The 17,868-nt window shown below is 40.6% G+C and overlaps 2 protein-coding genes across 4 annotated transcripts; one reads left to right on the top strand and one right to left on the bottom strand.

The window, feature by feature from the left end:
- Positions 1-70: 70 nt before the first annotated feature.
- Positions 71-11,918, bottom strand: LOC146661131 (hepatic and glial cell adhesion molecule-like). The gene is made up of 7 exons (XM_085421193.1): positions 10,346-11,918; positions 6,199-6,540; positions 2,575-2,856; positions 1,525-1,618; positions 1,378-1,451; positions 1,188-1,261; positions 71-690 (listed from the first exon to the last, which is right to left on the bottom strand). The coding sequence occupies exons 1-7, from the start codon at positions 10,506-10,508 to the stop codon at positions 541-543; spliced, it is 1,179 nt and encodes a 392-aa protein (XP_085277319.1). The 5' UTR covers positions 10,509-11,918; the 3' UTR covers positions 71-540.
- Positions 11,919-12,592: 674 nt separating this feature from the next.
- On the top strand, positions 12,593-16,800 carry LOC146661132 (serine/threonine-protein kinase pim-2-like). Of its 3 annotated transcripts, XR_014913471.1 has the most exons (8): positions 12,593-12,964; positions 13,141-13,235; positions 13,323-13,700; positions 14,050-14,227; positions 14,323-14,493; positions 14,599-14,697; positions 14,819-14,946; positions 16,477-16,800. XR_014913471.1 is itself a non-coding variant. In XM_085419686.1 (7 exons), the coding sequence occupies exons 3-6, from the start codon at positions 13,449-13,451 to the stop codon at positions 14,691-14,693; spliced, it is 696 nt and encodes a 231-aa protein (XP_085275812.1). In that variant the 5' UTR covers positions 12,593-12,964; positions 13,141-13,235; positions 13,323-13,448; the 3' UTR covers positions 14,694-14,697; positions 14,819-16,800. The 3 variants fall into 3 exon arrangements, 2 of the variants coding, with proteins under 2 accessions (XP_085275812.1, XP_085275813.1); XM_085419686.1 differs by having other exon boundaries at positions 14,819-16,800; XM_085419687.1 differs by having other exon boundaries at positions 13,141-13,700; positions 14,819-16,800.
- Positions 16,801-17,868: the final 1,068 nt, after the last annotated feature.

Raw genomic sequence — 17,868 nt, forward strand, 5'->3', positions numbered from 1 at the left:
AATACCACAAAGACAAATTTCTGATAATTCTACATTTTTATTAAAGTATGTATAAAATTCAAATACCATGGCCCCCTATCCTACCCCAACATGGTTTTGTCACTGTATACACATAAATTAAGCAATCTAGTAGAACTAAAATACTAATTTACATTATTTCACAAAGTAATCTGTATTTTTATGTATACAAAAAATTTGACATAACAGAGAGATAACAAGTCAGTTATATGTCTGGAATTGTCTGGAATTGACATGTAACAAACTGCAATGGTGTTGAGTAACAAACCAAATAAAAAATTTAAATCATAAAAACTGAAACATTTTGACTCTAATGTCAAACTGTCCTCATATTTCATTCCAGGCTGTGCTACTAAACTTTAAAACAACTGTTATTTAAGTTACAGTGTTTAATTCACAGCATTTTCTTCATTTTACGACACTCTCCACGATGTCTAGAGTACTTTGCATTTCGGAGCAGTAGAATATAGAGCATGTAACCTTCTGTTTGTTGTACTGTGGACTGTTTAAACCGATGACCCATCAGGTATGCTTACGGGAGATGTGAGCAGGGGAACCAGCAGTAAGAGTAATAGGATCAGTATATGTGGGGGAAGTGGTGTAGCATGGTGGGTTGTCAAGTTCAGATGGAGATCCAATACTGTTGCTGGAGGAGTCATCTGTGGAAGGATCCTGCAAAACACAGTGACATGAGCCCAACTTCACTCTCCAAAAGTAATATTTTACTTTTATTAAATTTCATTGTGGCTATTTGTGTAGATGGCTCTCAGATTACCTAATAGCGAAACTCACTGGTTTCGGTTTACTGAGCTTAGCCTGTGAGACTGATAAGGTGCTATTAAATGACCAAAAAGACTTTGATAGCTTGGTTTTGAAGTATATGCAGCTAATGAGACAGTTTATAATGAGCACCTTATAGCTGGTCTGTCTGTCCATGCAGCTATTAAACTGGCTAGCCTTGAGTTTTATAAACATTCCTTAGTACTTTTTTTGCCAGAACATAATGTTGCATGTATTCCTTGTAGTGACTTGTGGGTTTTATGCCTAAAGATTATGCAATAGAAGACAAAATTTGTTAGATGATAGTTTCAGATTGCTTCAGATTTGTTGTGGTGTTATTCACGACTCACAGAATGTAACAAAATAAGACCGTTAATGAAAAGTGTTACCTTTTGCTGGAGGATATAAAGTGAAGTTACTGCATTTATCCCATTGTGCTGTGGCATTTTTGGAAGCACACAATCTGTGATGAAGTAAAATAAATAAATAAATAAATTAGTATTCAAATTTATTATTATTTGAATACAAATTCACACTTCGTTTTCACATTTCATAACTGTCGTCACAGCTATACTTTACCTGTGTGATTGATTGGTGTTTGGTGAGAGCGGTTATAAAACCTGGAGAGGTGCTTTCTAGGGGGCTGTCTTGGTCTGTGTAGACAAAATATTTGATCAGTTTTGTGATACTTGGCATTGAATTCAATTATTTAATAGCCAGTCTTACTTTTTAGAAGGTGTCCAGCAGGCACATATAGTCACCAAGGTGATCAAAAGAAAGATGCCTCCAGTAGAAAGGATGATATAAAGGGAACTTCTTTCTGTTTAGAATGTACAAGATTACAATTAATGAACAACACAGGCACTGACAAAACAAAATGTGCAACTAGAGCGAATGGTATAACACACAGTATTCCTTCTCTTTATGCCCATGTGACACACATATACCTTCTGGGTCTGCTTTTCACTATTTTTGTACTGTTTGTACCAGCCTTTCACATCACTATCACATTATCATTGATGAGCAATGTATATGTTGTCAACCCTGCTTAAACTTGATCTTTTAACAACAGTCAACTGTGGCCAACTGTGGTTCATCTAGTGTTTTTTTATATTACTTTCCCGCTCCTCCAGAGATCTGAGTCATGAGATGTTACTTACTTACTGAGCTGTGTCTTTGACGACCTGCTCCATGCCTCATGTGTCTGCTGTGAATGGCAGATACGCAATGCATTATGCAGGTCTTTCAAAGACACCTTTCTTTGGCTTTCAAAAACCTCAGACTTTTCCTCCATCCCTACCAGAAGGCAGACATTTGTAATTTCTGAGAGAAATCTGTCAAAAGATTTAGGGAAAATTTAGTAATGTAGAAAAGCATCCTCTCTGATCAACTGAAGGAACTATTTTCTTTACTTTATGTAGACCTGCTGTGTTCTTACAGCTGCATAGTTATATAAGTTATGTCACCCTCAGGACAGCCTGAACCAGTCTCTCAAATGAGCTATTAAACTGTTAACGGAACAAAAACTAAACACCTGAAATTATACTACTGAATTTAATATTTTAGGCAGTGCACTGCAATACTTAGTAGTCAAAATCACCACCTTTATTAAATTGTGCAATTATTTACAGGCCTTGAGATGAAACTTGTTTTGAACTGAGGCTATAAAAATAAAACTGAATTCAACTGAAATCTGCTGCCCATGTCTCTGTGTCTACCATGATGTTTTTAACCCTTGTTGACATTGCAATAACTAACTAAGGCAGTGTTACTTACTGTATACAGTCAGTCTAATTGGCAGACTTGTCATATTTCCCACCGGATTCTCCACTGTGCAGCTGTAGACATCATCATCTGCCATCAACACCCGCTTGATGGTCAAAAGCTTCTGATCAGGAGAAAACACGAACCTTGTCTCATTGGTCAGGAGTTTTCCACCTTTGAACCACCTGTATGTAGTCCTGGTTCCATTGTCATGAGAGCAGTTGAGGACAACATTTTCGCTAAGCTCCAGTAATGATGAAGACTCCATGTTGATATAAGGCCTGGATATAGATTCTGGATACAAGAGACAGTAGATACAATAGTTCTGGATATGTTAGCAGATAAAAACAATAAACATGCTTCTGTCCTTTTTTGAAGTCGTTTCTTTCTTGTAGTCTTTACACATGCAAGAAACACTGAAGGAACTTTTGAAATAAATTATGCCAAGAATATTAGTTTTTTTTTTCTACAGGGTGGGCCATTTATATGGATACACCGTAATAAAATGGGAATGGTTGGTGATATTAAAGTCCTGTTTGTGGCACATTAGTATATGAGAGGGGGCAAACTCCTCAAGATGGGTGGTGACCAGGGGGGCCATTTAGAAGTCGGCCATCTTGGATACAACTTTTGTTTTTTTCAATAGGAAGAGGGCCATGTGACACATCAAACTTATTGGTAATGTCACAAGAAAAACAATGGTGTGCTTGGTTTCAAGAAGTCAGTCTATTACTTATAATTTCTCAGGGAATAACTTCTATCATAACATCAGACAATATATTAATCTTCTCCTTTTGCATGGTCCCTTTAGGGGTCGCCACAGCTTCACACTATCCCTTGCTATCCACTAAAGGCACAAATCTTCTTTGTGGTCTAAAGTTGCCTCCTGCCTGGTAACTTTAATATCCTTTGTGTAATATATCCACTATCCCTCATTTTGCACATGTTCAAACCACCTCAGCCTTGCCTCTTCAACGTTGTCTGCAAACTGTTCAACCTGAGCTGATGTGAATGTCTCTGCTGGCCACACCTATACTCACTATTATATATTTGTTTTATATACACAGATAAAAGGTTTGGTGTGCATTCATTTAGTTTGGTTGACCTCTCCATTCCTGTTATCTTCACCTTTTACTGTGAGATAAATTAAGTCTTTTATCAGTTTATATAAGTGTTTTCCAAAACCTGACTAGAACTATCCATCCCATCCATCCATCTTCATCCGCTTTATCCGGGGCCGGGTCGCAGGGGCAGCAGCCTAAGCAGAGAAGCCCAGACCTCCCTCTCCCCAGCCACCTCCTCCAGCTTATCCGGGGGAACACCAAGGCATTCCCAGGCCGGCCAAGAGATATAATCTCTCCAGCGTGTCCTGGGTCTTCCCCGGGGCCTCCTCCCGGTGGGACATGCCCGGAACACCAACCCCAGGAGGTGCCCAGGAGGCATCCTTGTCAGCCCGAACCACCTCAGCTGGCTCCTTTCGATGTGGAGCAGCAGCTGCTCTACTCTGAGCCCCTCCCGGATGGCCAAACTTCTCACCCTATCTCTAAGGGAGAGGCCAGCCACCGTTCGGAGGAAGCTCATTTCCCCCGCTTGTATTCGCGATCTTGTTCTTTCGGTCACTACCCACAGCTCGTGGCCATAGGTGAGGGTAGGGACGTAGATCGACCGGTAAATTGAGAGCTTCGCTTTTACACTCAGCTCCCTCTTCACCACGACGGACCGGTGCAGCATCCGCATCACTGCAGCCGCCGCACCAATCCGGCTGTCGATCTCCGGCTCCCTTCTCCCATCACTCGCGAACAAAACCCCGAGATACTTGAACTCCTCCACTTGGGGCAGGAACTCATCCCCGAAAAGGGTGGGCACTCCACCCTTTTCCGGCTGAGAACCATGGCCTCAGATTTGGAGGTGCTAATCCTCATTCCCGCTGCTTCACACTCGGCTGCAAACCATTCCAGTGCGAGCTGGAGGCCCTCACCCGATGAAGCCAACAGAACCACATCATCTGCGAAAAGCAGAGATGAGATTCTGAGGCCACCAAAGTGAAAGCCCTCCGCCACTTGGCTGCGCCTAGAAATCCTGTCCATAGAAATTATGAACAGAATCTGTGACAAAGGGCAGCCCTGGCGGAGCCCATCACCCACCGGGAACGAGTCCGACTTATTGCCGGCAATGCGAACCAAGCTCTTGCAACAGTTGTATAGGGATCGAATGGCCCATAGCAATGGGCCAGACACCCCATACTCCCGCAGCACCTCCCACAGGACACCCCGAGGAATACGGTCGAATGCCTTCTCCAAGTCCACAAAACACATGTAGACTGGTTGGGCAAACTCCCATGCACCCTCAAGTATCCTTGAGAGGATAAAGCGCTGGTCCGTGTTCCGCGACCAGGACGAAAACCGCATTGTTCCTCCTGTATCCGAGGTTCGACTAGCGGACGAACTCTCCTTTCCAGCACCCTGGCATAGACTTTCCCAGGGAGGCTGAGGAGCGTGATCCCCCTGTAGTTGAAACACACCCTCCGGTCCCCCTTCTTAAAGATGGGGACCACCACCCCGGTCTGCCAGTCCAGGGGTACTGCCCCTGATCTCCATGCAACATTGTAGAGGCGTGTCAACCAGGACAGCCCTACAACGTCCAGAGCCTTCAGTAACTCGGGGCGGACCTCATCAACACCAGGGGCTCTGCCACCAAGAAGTTGTTTAACTGCCTCAGTGACCTCGCCTCTGGAACTATTTATTTATTTTGTTTATGCCAGTGGTTTGCATTCCATTTAAATTCAACAAGCAAAACAGCACTTGCTGCTCATGCCAGCTCAAACTATTGTGGAAAAAGTTTGAGCTGGCATGAGCATTTGCATGCTCATCTCAAATAATATCGATGAAAAAGTCTCAACAAAATGTCTCAACAGAGCCTAAAAAGTAAAGGAAAAATAAAGTTAAAGTTAATTATTGTTCCATAAATTTATGCTAATAAAAATTAGATGATTTACATCTGTGTGCCTGTCTGCTAACAGCCGACATATCAGTACAGCCAAATAATTCATGGAGTGACTTCATGAGATTCCCAGCATTCTTTCAGCCACCTACAACTTGAACAGTAGCCCAATCAGGCAAAGAGAAAAACATGTGAATGTGTAAGGACTTTAAAACTGTCTGGAAAGAAAGCTGATTACAAAGCGTGAACAGTGCAGTACAGTTTAATAAAATCTTTTGCATTGTGGGATAAAATGTTTGCAGAAGCGCCTGAGTGTTTGAGTACGTCTGAAACACACAATGATTCAGAAACCTGAACTCAGAGCAAGACTAATGGTGTGCAATATGAACAAAGAGCCACAAAGACTCATAGGCAGCATAGCAGGAGGAAAGAAAGATAAATATGAGTGTTAAATTATAGTTCAGCAGGTTTAGCTCCAAATTTTCATGCTGAACAGTTCACTAATGGCTTTTTTACAGTCTAGGTAAGTGTTTTGAATCATCATGGTTTAAACTTATAGTTCAGACAATAAACACATCTCTCTATATATATTAAAACTGATAGTATTGCATTCTGCAACAGCAGACAAGGGTTAATAAAATGTGCTTTTACACCTGAAAACATTACAGAATTGTACAAATGGACATGTCCTCCTACCATCCACAGTGAGTGTGATGCTGCCCTCTCCTGGAAAGGTATCATCTGTGATGGAGATCTCTACGTCATATGTTCCATCATCAGCAAATCTGAGGTTGTGGAGAAGCAGAGTCCCATTCCCAAATACCAGGATACGATCCCGGTACTCGGGCCTCAGCGTCCCAATGATGTCCGTTCCAATCGACTGGACAACCGTGACAGATTTTTCCCTTTTAAGTAGCCACTTGATAACTGGCAGGTCTAAGCTGAAACTATCATAGCGGACTGACAGAAGGGCCTCCCCTCCTAATTTACCTCTAATGAGAGTATTTGGGATAGTCATATTCACTGCCAACACTCCACCTGCACAGAAACAAAGAAGAAAGGTCCATGAGAAGTTTCTTTTCCATTTTAAACAAATTCTAGTATCAGTTAACTTTTACAGAGTTTTAAGATGACTGGCTTTTTGGGGAGCCAGATTTTGGGGAACAATGTTTTTCCATCAAATATTCCTAATGCACTTTACAACAACTACACTGGCATGAAAAATAGCATCATGCAGCTCTACACCAATAACTGTAGAAAACAGTCATTGCTCTACACCAACACTCTCCACCATTAATTAGAGGCGCCTACACCCAGATGATCAGAACTCAATCAGCAACTCTGAAAAAAGGTAAAACTTTTTCATCTTGAAAAATCTTTTTTTATAATAATATTTTTTTTCTACTAAGTATACTTAATAAACTGGTAACTGAATACAGAAATGTTGTGTAGGCTACTTTAAAATCATCCCACTCCACTATTTCATAGCCAATCTCAACAGTGAATACTTTAAATTCTCTAAACACTTCAAAGACTGCAAGAGTTTCTTGTTAGTTTTAGGTCATCTTCTTAAGAGAACAAATTTTGAATGATTAGGTTTATCTGGGCAGCATTATCAGCAGTTTAAGTTAGTTGAACAACAACTAATCATGTAAAACATCACAAAACAGATTATGTGACTGCGCTTGTTGCCACACCTCTGTAACTGGTCCTGTAGTTTCCTCTGTTGCAACTGCAAGCAGCGCAACCTGTAAATGGGCTCCTCCCAAATAAAGACTGGAGGTTGCATAACTGGTATGATATTCTAGTCAAAACTAGATGTGAGAATCTTTCTAATGTTTGATGCTTTTCAAATATTTCAGTGAAGGTTTTTGCTTCAACATGTAATTTTTAGACTTCTTTCTTTATGCTATTCTTTTGTCTGCTTACTTCCCTTGGCTGCCCTTCTTTAGCTTGGTGGTTGAGATACTGTTGCCTCCTAACTTTTCCCAGTGAGTTATTTATATGACCCTGAATTCATATCTACAGCAATGTAAGGTTGACCTTACAACATAAAATACTACAAGACTGTTTTGTGATTTGGTTGTATAAGATTAAAATTCTATTTAAAGTTTAAGATTTTTTGTGGCTACTTTACATTTGTACCATAAAAAGAAAAAAAAATTGTTTTTAGTGTTTTTGTACTTAAAATGTCTTTTTAAAATAGTTGAAGTTATTTTTCTGCTGCCGTGAGTTTCCTGAATTTTACTGATTAAAATAAAGATAATGAAGCTTTAAGTTGAAAATCTTAGAAATATGGTACCAGATTCTTGCTCTGGATGGCATTACCTTGTCCCCCAGTAACACTGTGAGGAACCTTCATAATTCATTTGACCATAATATGTCCTTCAATGCACATATTAAACAAATATGTAGGACTGCTTTCTTCCATTTGAGCAACATCTCTAAAATTAGAAACATCCTGTCTCAGAGTGACGCTGAAAAACTAGTTCATGCATTACTTCTAGGCTGGACTGTTGCAATTCTTTATTATCAGGATTTCCTAAAAACTCCCTGAAAAGCCTTCAGTTAATCTAAAATGCTGCAGCAAGAGCACTGACAGGGACTGGAAAGAGAGAGCATATTTCTCCTGTATTGGCTTCCCTTCAATGGCTTCCTGTTAAATCCAGAATTGAATTTAAAATCTTGCTCCTCACATACAAGGTCTTAAATAATCAGGCCCCATCTTATCTTAATGACCTTGTAGTACCATATCACCCCATTAGAGCACTTCGCTCTCACACTGCAGGCTTACTTGTTGTTCCTAGAGTATTTAAAAGTAGAATGAGAGGCAGAGCCTTCAGTTTTCAGGCCCCTCTTCTATGGAAGTAGCTTCCAGTTTGGATTCGGGAGACAGACAGTATCTCTACTTTCAAGATTAGGCTTAAAACGTTCCTTTTTGGTAAAGCATATAGTTAGGGCTGGATCAAGTGACCCTGAATCCTCCCTTAGTTATGCTGCAGGTGTAGGCTGCTGGGGGATTCCCATGATGCATTGAGTTTATCCTCTTCAGTCACCTTTTTCACTCACTATGTGTTAATAGACCTCTCTGCTGATATTAATCTCTGGCTCTGTCTTCCACAGCATGTCTTTTATCCTGTCTTCCTTCTCTCACCCCAACCGGTCGTAGCAGATGGCCGCCCCTCCCTGAGCCTGGTTCTGCCAGAGGTTTCTTCCTGTTAAAAGGGAGTTTTTCCTTCCCACTGTCGTCAAAGTGCTTGCTAATAGAGGTCATATGATTGTTGGGTTTTTCTCTGTATGTATTATTGTAGGGTCTACCTCACACTATAAAGCGCCTTGAGGCAACTGTTGTGATTTGGCGCTATATAAATAAATTAGGGTCAATTTAATGTTAACTAAAAAAAAAAAAAATGATACTCTTGAGATAAGAAATGTTCTGAAGCAAATGCACGAACCTAGAAAAAGTAAGTAGAAAATTAACACACAAGAATAGCGAGGCTATGCATAATCTTAAAATATAAGTTTATATTATATCTATGAATCAGACTGAGTCATCTTAACTTTTTACACTCTATGCTGAAAAATGTAAATTCTGCAAACTATAAATATGTAATATTCATATAACCAGCAGTATTTAAAGAGGAAGTGCTGCAACTGGACAGTCCTGAAAGCCTAGTGACTTTTTTTTTAAGACATAAAAACCCTTAATACACCTTCCAGCTTGACAAAGTTGATAATGAATGTATTGTTTACAATTGGAAAGCTTCAATGATTTAAAAGTAACTACACACCCATCCGTTTTTGAATATTATACCTATCTGAATAGAATAAGGGCCCAACTAATCTACTGCCAATGAAGAATTTGTGCACAATTAAATAATTTATATAAATATATTATAATTTATCAGTATTTTAACTTTGGGAAGTGATACAGTGGTTAGATGAAGACCAAATACTTTATCATTGTGGGAAAGCGGGCACTGCACCCCGTCACTGTTGTATACTGGAAGCCTTTGCATGACAGATCTATATTACCATGGTGATGGCTTTTAGACTTTGGGATGGGCCAGCATGAACCAACAAAAGTGAGGATTGTTTGTTGAAATTTCCTTCTTGGCAGTTCATGAAAAGAGCAATGGGAGCAATCCAGACACCACGCTAGCTCTGCAGAAACAGAGCAGCTCAGTAACTCTGTTGCTAACCACAACAATGGCAGGACAGTGATGACACCCAGCCACAGCTGAAAACAGCTGAAAACACTGGCTCTAGTCTGTGAGCCCTTATTAATTAGAAGAATGGGCACAAAACACCCCCAGAACCTCATGTAATTAAATTTAAATATATATTCTCTGAAGCCGTACTTTTTGTAATACCATTGAAACTTTAAAATAGGCAAAATGTTGCAAAAATGATCAGAAACTAGTGATCATACCGTATTTCTCAATACTATATCTAATTAGATCAAAGTATGCAACCGTATCTGGAGCTGTTGTTGCCATTTCCATCCACGTCACAGCTGGCAATTATAAAAACTCCACCTGCCCCTATAATTCAGTTATTCTGAAAATGTTTGTTAATTTGCAAAATCTACTAGAAGCATCTGTTCATTTAATGACTTGGTGATGCAATAACATGAAAAATGACATTTAAAAAGAAGCAAATTTCAGTTTTCTAAAGATTTGCAAATTTCAGCAGTACATGTAGACAAATGTACTGCTACACATTGTTTTATGCACAAATCCTAATAATCCAGTACATTAAGAATATATAGACTTGTACTAGGCAAGTATTTGCTCATCTGGAGAATAAGTTTGAAGCACCCATATAAAAGAAGGTAACATACCTGAATTGCAGAAACCAAAACACACAAGCAAAAAAATCTGGTAAATTATTTTGTTTTTCAATGGAGCACCCTTCTCTTCCTTCATCTTGGGTCTCAAGCTTTGTTTTCCTCCCAGACGAGCAGCATGATTTGTGCTTCTGGGTTGGACGGAGGACACAGTCATTCATTCAGGCTCTGCTGGAACTGAGTACATGTTGTTCACAAAAGCCACTGTAGAAAGAGGACAAAAGCGTGTGTGTGTATAGATGGGTCTACATTTTTATTGGGAAAAACTAAATTTCATATCAACAATGCTTCACTGTGGTGAGATTTCAGTGTTCATAAATTAACAAAATACAAACATTGAGATTAGGCATCCTGGACCAAACATTTATCACTGACAAAGCACCCAATGTGTAGCCTAGACAATTTTATCCATTGTAATCTGCTTCCATCTAAACTTTTAAAGACAATGCACACATAATCTACAATCATACTAACATACACTATTTTTAGACAGAAAGATACCAGTGGTTTAAAAGAGAAGTAAATAAATAAACAGAGGTGCTTTCTATTTTATGAGAAAATGCTGCATTGTGTAAAACCCTGAAACTCCTTTTCCAGTCATAGTCACATTAGTCATGTGTTACAACCTGTGTGGGGGCCAGGACATGGCCACAAGAAGGCAACCACTTCTTGACCATGTCAACCACTGAGAAAACCCATAGTTGCGTTTATTACTCAAAAATAAATAAATAAAAATTAAAAATCCTGAACAAATAAACTGGTTTTTCGGTTCAGTTCAGTGCAGCACCATCTGCTGGCTTGAGTGTTTAAGTTTTAGATAAAGGGTGACCCAGTGTCCATGTGTTTGTGTATGATTGATATTCCTTGGTTTTGTATCAGTTGGTTGTTGTGTTTATGTTACTGTTCCGTCCCTATTGGACTGTGTTTTGGGGTTAAAAGAATATTTAGTTTAGGTTCTCTGAGTGGTTTATGTTAGGTTGTTTAGTTCCTTGCTGTTAGTGATCTATTTTTTTTTTTTTTTTTTTTACCTCCCTAAGTGTCTACTCAGGTGTTGTGTTTTGTGAGTCTTGTCTCTGTTTCATTCCTCCAGTCCCAAGTGTTAAGCTTACATGTCTTGAGTTCAGCCTGTGTGTTTCCTGTCTTACTTTGATAATCCCTGTCCTTTGTCAGCATGTTCTGCTTTGCTTCCTTGATCTCGTTATGTGTAATTAGCTGTTTCTGTTTCTCACTCCCTTGTTACCACCTGTGTATTTAAGCCCTTTCCCCCCCTCTGCTTGTTGCTGGTCCACCTGTGTATAATTCTTTGAGTCATCGTGTTCTAGCTGCAGGTTTGTTTAGCTAGCTTTCCCAATTTAGGTTTTTCTAAGTTTCTGTCCTTGCCATTTCCACTTCTGTTTGAATTGTCACCATTTGAAAATAAAAGTTAACTCGCAGTAAAGCCAGTGCCAGCACTTGGATCCTTCTCTTGTAACTCCACACATCTGTTGCTGAAGCTGTGACAAAGGGTGGGTAATTGTATGATCATTAGTTTCATTGCTTTGTGTTTTCTTTCATTATCTTGTATTCTCTTTTTTCCCCCCTCATTGTGCTTTAACAGTTGCAATATAGCATACTGATTACATTGGTGGGCCCAAGGAGAAATCTTTTTACTTTTGCAGTGGCTTAAACCACTTAGAGTCACAATGTCATTATCTTTGAGCAGTTTAAGTTCACCTATTCACACCTTTGTGTTCTAATCATCTGTATAATGGCCATCTACATCAATTATTCATGTGTACGTTAAGCCTCCAACTGATTGTTTAAAAACATGGAACTCAAAGCTGAGTCTTACACTCAAGAGAGTTTTAAAAAGTCATTAAAATGAAGATAATACTTGAATATTACATTGTGATAAATGGAAAATCTTTAATATATTGTTTAAGAAGCTTGGAAAGAAAAGCGTCTGGACTTTAAGTTGCTCAAAGATGTTTCACCTCTCATCCAAGACTTTTGCAGTGGCTTAAACCACTTAAAGTCACTCGTTAATATTGTAATCTATTTGGAATAAAATGATGTAATACATAGTGGAAACTAAAATCAACCATTGGAATTTAAAAATTACCAATAGATAATTAAAAACAGTTATCACTACATAGAGCCTGAAGACATTACAATAGTCAGTCAGGCAACCTAAAAAGACATTAAAAGAAACCAACCTGAAACTTTTAAATTCAATCATCATGATCAAAAGGCATTGCATAAAAGCCTCACCCTGCTCCAATTCCCTGAAAAGGATTACGGTAAATGTGAACAGAGCCCTGTAATCACTCATGCTAATGAGCCACCTGACTAATCAGGTAGGCTGAGTAGTCGCTAGCAATGCAGACAATGGCTACAGGTCACTATAAATTCAGGGTCATCTGTAGTCTGCCTTTCTTTCAACAAACAGCACAATGGCACCACAGAACACATCAGTCAAGCTCTGCAAGGCAACCAAAAGGAAGGCCAGTTCTGAACAGGCCTTCAGCAAAAGGACAAGGCTGTCAGAGTCTGTGACAAGCAGGGGAGTTGGCGAGGGGCCTTTGGACTACAAGGAGAATGATCCAACTTCATCCTCGGTGAACACTGGCAGAGGTATGCTTGAAATTCTGAATCCCTCAAACCACATTGTGTGCTTAATTTAACACTCATTAAATACTTAATCTTAGATATTCCCTTGTGTTAGAGTTCAGGTAACACTGGTACCATATTACCATAGTCCTTTCTCACACGTTATGAAACCAAATTGGTTCTTGATTGTGTCTGTTCAGCTGAATTTGAAGCCAGATACATCCAGGAGCATCAACTTGGTGAAGGAGGGTTTGGATCAGTGTTTGCTGGCTATCGTAAAGCAGACAATTTACCGGTAAGGATCGTTACATGTTTTTCCATGAACAGAATGCAAACTATATCATCCTGAAGCGCTAACCAAAATCCTGTTTGTTTCTTGTAGGTGGCCATAAAACACATTCCAAAAAACAAGATTTTTTGGGAAAACAAGGCAAGTGAGCAACACCAGTTACTACTCTGATCCATCACTGAAATAACTGATGTTTATTTATGAGTTTGAGTTTCTGTAATGCTCCAATCTTTTGATTTGGTGGTGATGCAGGCTGAGGATGGGAAGTGTCTTTCAGTGGAGGTGGCCATTATGTTGAAACTCCAGGATGGAAAAACTGGACAGCTGCTGAACTCGACATCTGTGTCCTTGCTGGATTGGTACAATCTACAGGAGGAGCAAATTCTGGTGCTTGAGCGACCAATCCCTGCACAGGACCTCCTTCAGTTCATTGAAGTCAATGGAGGTTGTGTAAAGGAGGGCATGGCCAAGGTAAGATGATTGGGGGTCTTTATAAGTGTGTATTAAACATTTCTATTGCTGATACTAAATTGCCTGTAACCTTTCACCATTTCTACATTTGAAGGCCTCAGACAAAATTTACCTATAATTCAGCTATGCTGAGGAGGAGAATTAAATTTATTCACCTCCTGAGCACCTAAACAAAGTGTGGAATTGGCAACATGTCCTGCAGTTTTCATTTTGGTCATGTAAATGCCATCTTTATACAAGTAATTACAGTAATAGGACTGCCTTGTGGGGATGGCAGTATGGCACTTTGAACTAGCAATGCATAGAAAACCCCCAATTCTCACACAGCATGTTTATTTGCCTCTTTCAGATCATACTGAAACAGCTGGTCGCTGGAGCATTGGCGTTTGAGGACAAGAACATCTTTCACCGTGATATTAAGGTGGAAAATGTTCTAATAGAGACTGGCTCAGATGTTCCACGTGTTTGGCTGATTGACTTTGGCCTTAGCTGTTTTGTGCAGGAAGACTCTTTCAAAGTGTTCTATGGTACATTGTCCTGCTTCAGCCTACCTATTTGTTTACCAGTTTACCCATTTGCTTTAATCCTTTTCTTAATGAGGTCTCATTCCTGTATTTTGCAGGCACAGTTGCTCATGCTCCTCCTGAGTGGTACAGCTGTTGCAGCTACAGTGCTGGTCCTACAACAGTGTGGCAGCTGGGAGTGCTACTTTATGAAAGCCTCCACAGAAAACAGTTTGAGACCCAAGAGTTTATCAGGCACAAACTAAAGATCAGCAACAGGCTCTCAAAAAGTAAGAAACACACTCTTGCATGATGAACTGTCAGCACAGGTCTGGTGTAGTTCACCTTCTTAAATCACTGTAGATCTCACCACATTTCCTTTGGTTGCTCCTCAGATTGCCGTCATTTCTTGAGAACTTGTCTAAATAAAGTTCCTGAGCAACGTCCCACTCTGAAGCAACTCTATCAGCATCCGTGGCTCTCAAACTGAAATGGTAACGCACACACACGATAATATTGAACAGAGTTATTAATTTTTGGCTTTCTGTTAAGGTGACGTATAATATAAGCTAGACAGTCTCTTATGTTCTTTCCCCACATTTCTGTGACCATCAGGTAAAATGGGTACAGAGTGGTGCATTCGATTCACCTGCGGCACTGGTTCTGCTACAGTGTGCAGAGGACTGAATACAATCACCAGATGGAGTACAGCGAGCAGAGAAGGCCCAGAGTCTGGAGAAAAGGTTTGGGCTAATAGATTGCACCAGTTCATGTTTTTGATTTCTCCAGTGCCTTCAACACAATCCAGCCCACAGTGCTAAGGGGGAAGCTGCAGGGAGTGCGAGTGGACCATCTGTTGTCCACATGGATTGTTAACTACCTTACTAGTAGACCCCAGTATGTGGGACTGCGTGTCTGAGGTGGTAGTCTGTTACACAGGGGTCCCACAAGGAACAGTACTTGCCCCTTTTCTCTTCACTGCGGACTTCGGTTATAACACAGACACTTGCCATCTCCAGAGGTTCTCAGACGACACTGCCATTGTGGGTCGGGTGTCAAAGGGAAACTAACTGGAATACAGGGAGTCATTAATGATGTTCTCAGCTGGTGTGAACAGAACCATCTTTGCATTAAGCCAGCAAGACAAATCATAGCCTAACCTAAAGACAAAAATAAGAAATCATCCGACTTAGTCGTGTAAACTTAAGCAGATCTCTATTGATACCTCCACCCCAATTAGACTCTGCTTTCTGATGTGAAGATGGAGTTTTTGTTTGCCTTCCACAGGTTTCATACTGGCCTATTTGTCTTAATTGCTTGTGTAAGGAGAAACTACTAAGGGAAAAAAAAAAAAAAACAACCCATATCTGTGCTTTTTACACCTATGTTCCACATGTCTTGCTGATTGACATCGTCCGAGCAGTTTTGTGCAGCTTCCATAGCATGATGCATTAACTGGTATTTTACCAATTTCCCTCTCTGTTGCCCTTATGGGTAGAGCCATTGTGGAACTGAGTGCAGCAGGTACTTTGATAGAAGAGATTCTAGTTCCAAATTACTTGATATTCTTGGAGAGATACGATTGACCAATTTGTCAGATTTTAGGTCAAGTCATTTGTAACAGTTTAAAGTCTCAACTTTGACACACCACCATCACTTACGGCTATGACTGGACACAAGCACTCCTGATACAACTGTGGTCAAATCAGATTTAGAATTTATCAGAGTGCCATCTGTTGTCAGAAAGTGACATTGCAGGTAACTGTCAGTATGGGACATTTAAGGTAAAGTAAAGGGACAAACCAATTTTGCTCATTATACAGGATGTCCTGCTAAAACCGAAGAGTTGACAACCTTCGAAACAGCCCAGCATGCCTCTCTTGCACCACCATTTCAGCATGAATAAACTGTCCAGATTTCTAGAAATGAGAGCTGCTCCATCCAAAGTAGGATGCCATCTCTCCTAACAAGACTAGGTTCCCCAATCTATAAAGGCCATGTCTTTTTAGACCCCACTCAGACTGCAATATGAGAACATTCAACTAAACATGTCACTCCTGGTCTTATTTGGGAGGGGACAAAAAACAAAACCACGAAAGTCCAACAGCGTTTGGCAATGTCACACTTAGATTCAATATTAAATTTGGTGAATTCCAAATGACATAACCAGGTGTCATTACTGCAGCTACAAGCAGTGTCTGCAATGCAGACAATGGCTACAGGTCGCTATAAATTCAGGGTCATCTGTAGTCTGCCTTTCTTTCAACAAACAGCACAATGGCACCACAGAACACATCAGCCAAGCTCTGCAAGGCAACCAAAAGGAAGGCCAGTTCTGAACAGGCCTTCAGCAAAAGGACAAGGCTGTCAGAGTCTGTGACAAGCAGGGGAGTTGGCGAGGGGCCTTTGGACTACAAGGAGAATGATCCAACTTCATCCTCTGTGAACACTGGCAGAGGTATGCTTGAAATTCTGAATCCCTCAAACCACATTGTGTGCTTAATTTAACACTCAGCTACAGTGCTGGTCCTACAACAGTGTGGCAGCTGGGAGTGCTACTTTATGAAAGCCTCCACAGAAAACAGTTTGAGACCCAAGAGTTTATCAGGCACAAACTAAAGATCAGCAACAGGCTCTCAAAAAGTAAGAGAAACACTCTTGCATGATGAACTGTCAGCACAGGTCTGGTGTAGTTCACCTTCTTAAATCACTGTAGATCTCACCACATTTCCTTTGGTTGCTCCTCAGATTGCCGTCATTTCTTGAGAACTTGTCTAAATCAAGTTCCTGAGCAACGTCCCACTCTGAAGCAACTCTATCAGCACCCGTGGCTCTCAAACTGAAATGGTAACGCACACACACGATAATATTGAACAGAGTTATTAATTTTTGGCTTTCTGTTAAGGTGACGTGTAATATAAGCTAGACAGTCTTATGTTCTTTCCCCACATTTCTGTGACCATCAGGTAAAATGGGTACATTCCATTCACCTGCAGCACTGGTTCTGCTACAGTGTGCAGAGGACTGAATACAATCACCAGATGGAGTACAGCGAGCAGAGAAGGCCCAGAGTCTGGAGATCAGGTTTGGGCTAATAGATTGCACCAGTTCTTTAACAGGTTTGACTCAGAAGCCCTTCCCTCCCCCATCCAAAGCTCTTCACAAGTCTCCACAACCTCAGTCTGGTGAGGGTCCTCAGGCTATGGAAAACCTCCTGCATGGTGCAAGTTCCAAAGACAAGGTACACAAAGGAACCGAATCACTTCAGACCCGTTGCCCTGACTTCACACCTAATGAAGACACCTGATGTAAGAGTCATGTTTTTGATTTCTCCAGTGCCTTCAACACAATCCAGCCCGCAGTGCTAAGTGGGAAGCTGCAGGGAGTGAGAGTGGACCATCTGTTGTCCACATGGATTGTTAACTACCTTACTAGTAGACCCCAGTATGTGGGACTGCGTGTCTGAGGTGGTAGTCTGTTACACAGGGGTCCCACAAGGAACAGTACTTGCCCCATTTCTCTTCACTGCGGACTTCGGTTATAACACAGACACTTACCATCTCCAGAAGTTCTGACGACACCGCCATTGTGGGTCGGGTGTCAAAGGGAAACTAACTGGAATACAGGGAGTCATTAATGACGTTCTCAGCTGGTGTGAACAGAAC

The sequence above is a fragment of the Rhamphochromis longiceps genome, linkage group LG10 (genome assembly GCF_057381845.1).
Source record: "Rhamphochromis longiceps isolate RC_006_pf linkage group LG10, R_longiceps_female_GT1.1, whole genome shotgun sequence".
In the NCBI taxonomy this organism is placed as follows: domain Eukaryota; kingdom Metazoa; phylum Chordata; class Actinopteri; order Cichliformes; family Cichlidae; genus Rhamphochromis; species Rhamphochromis longiceps.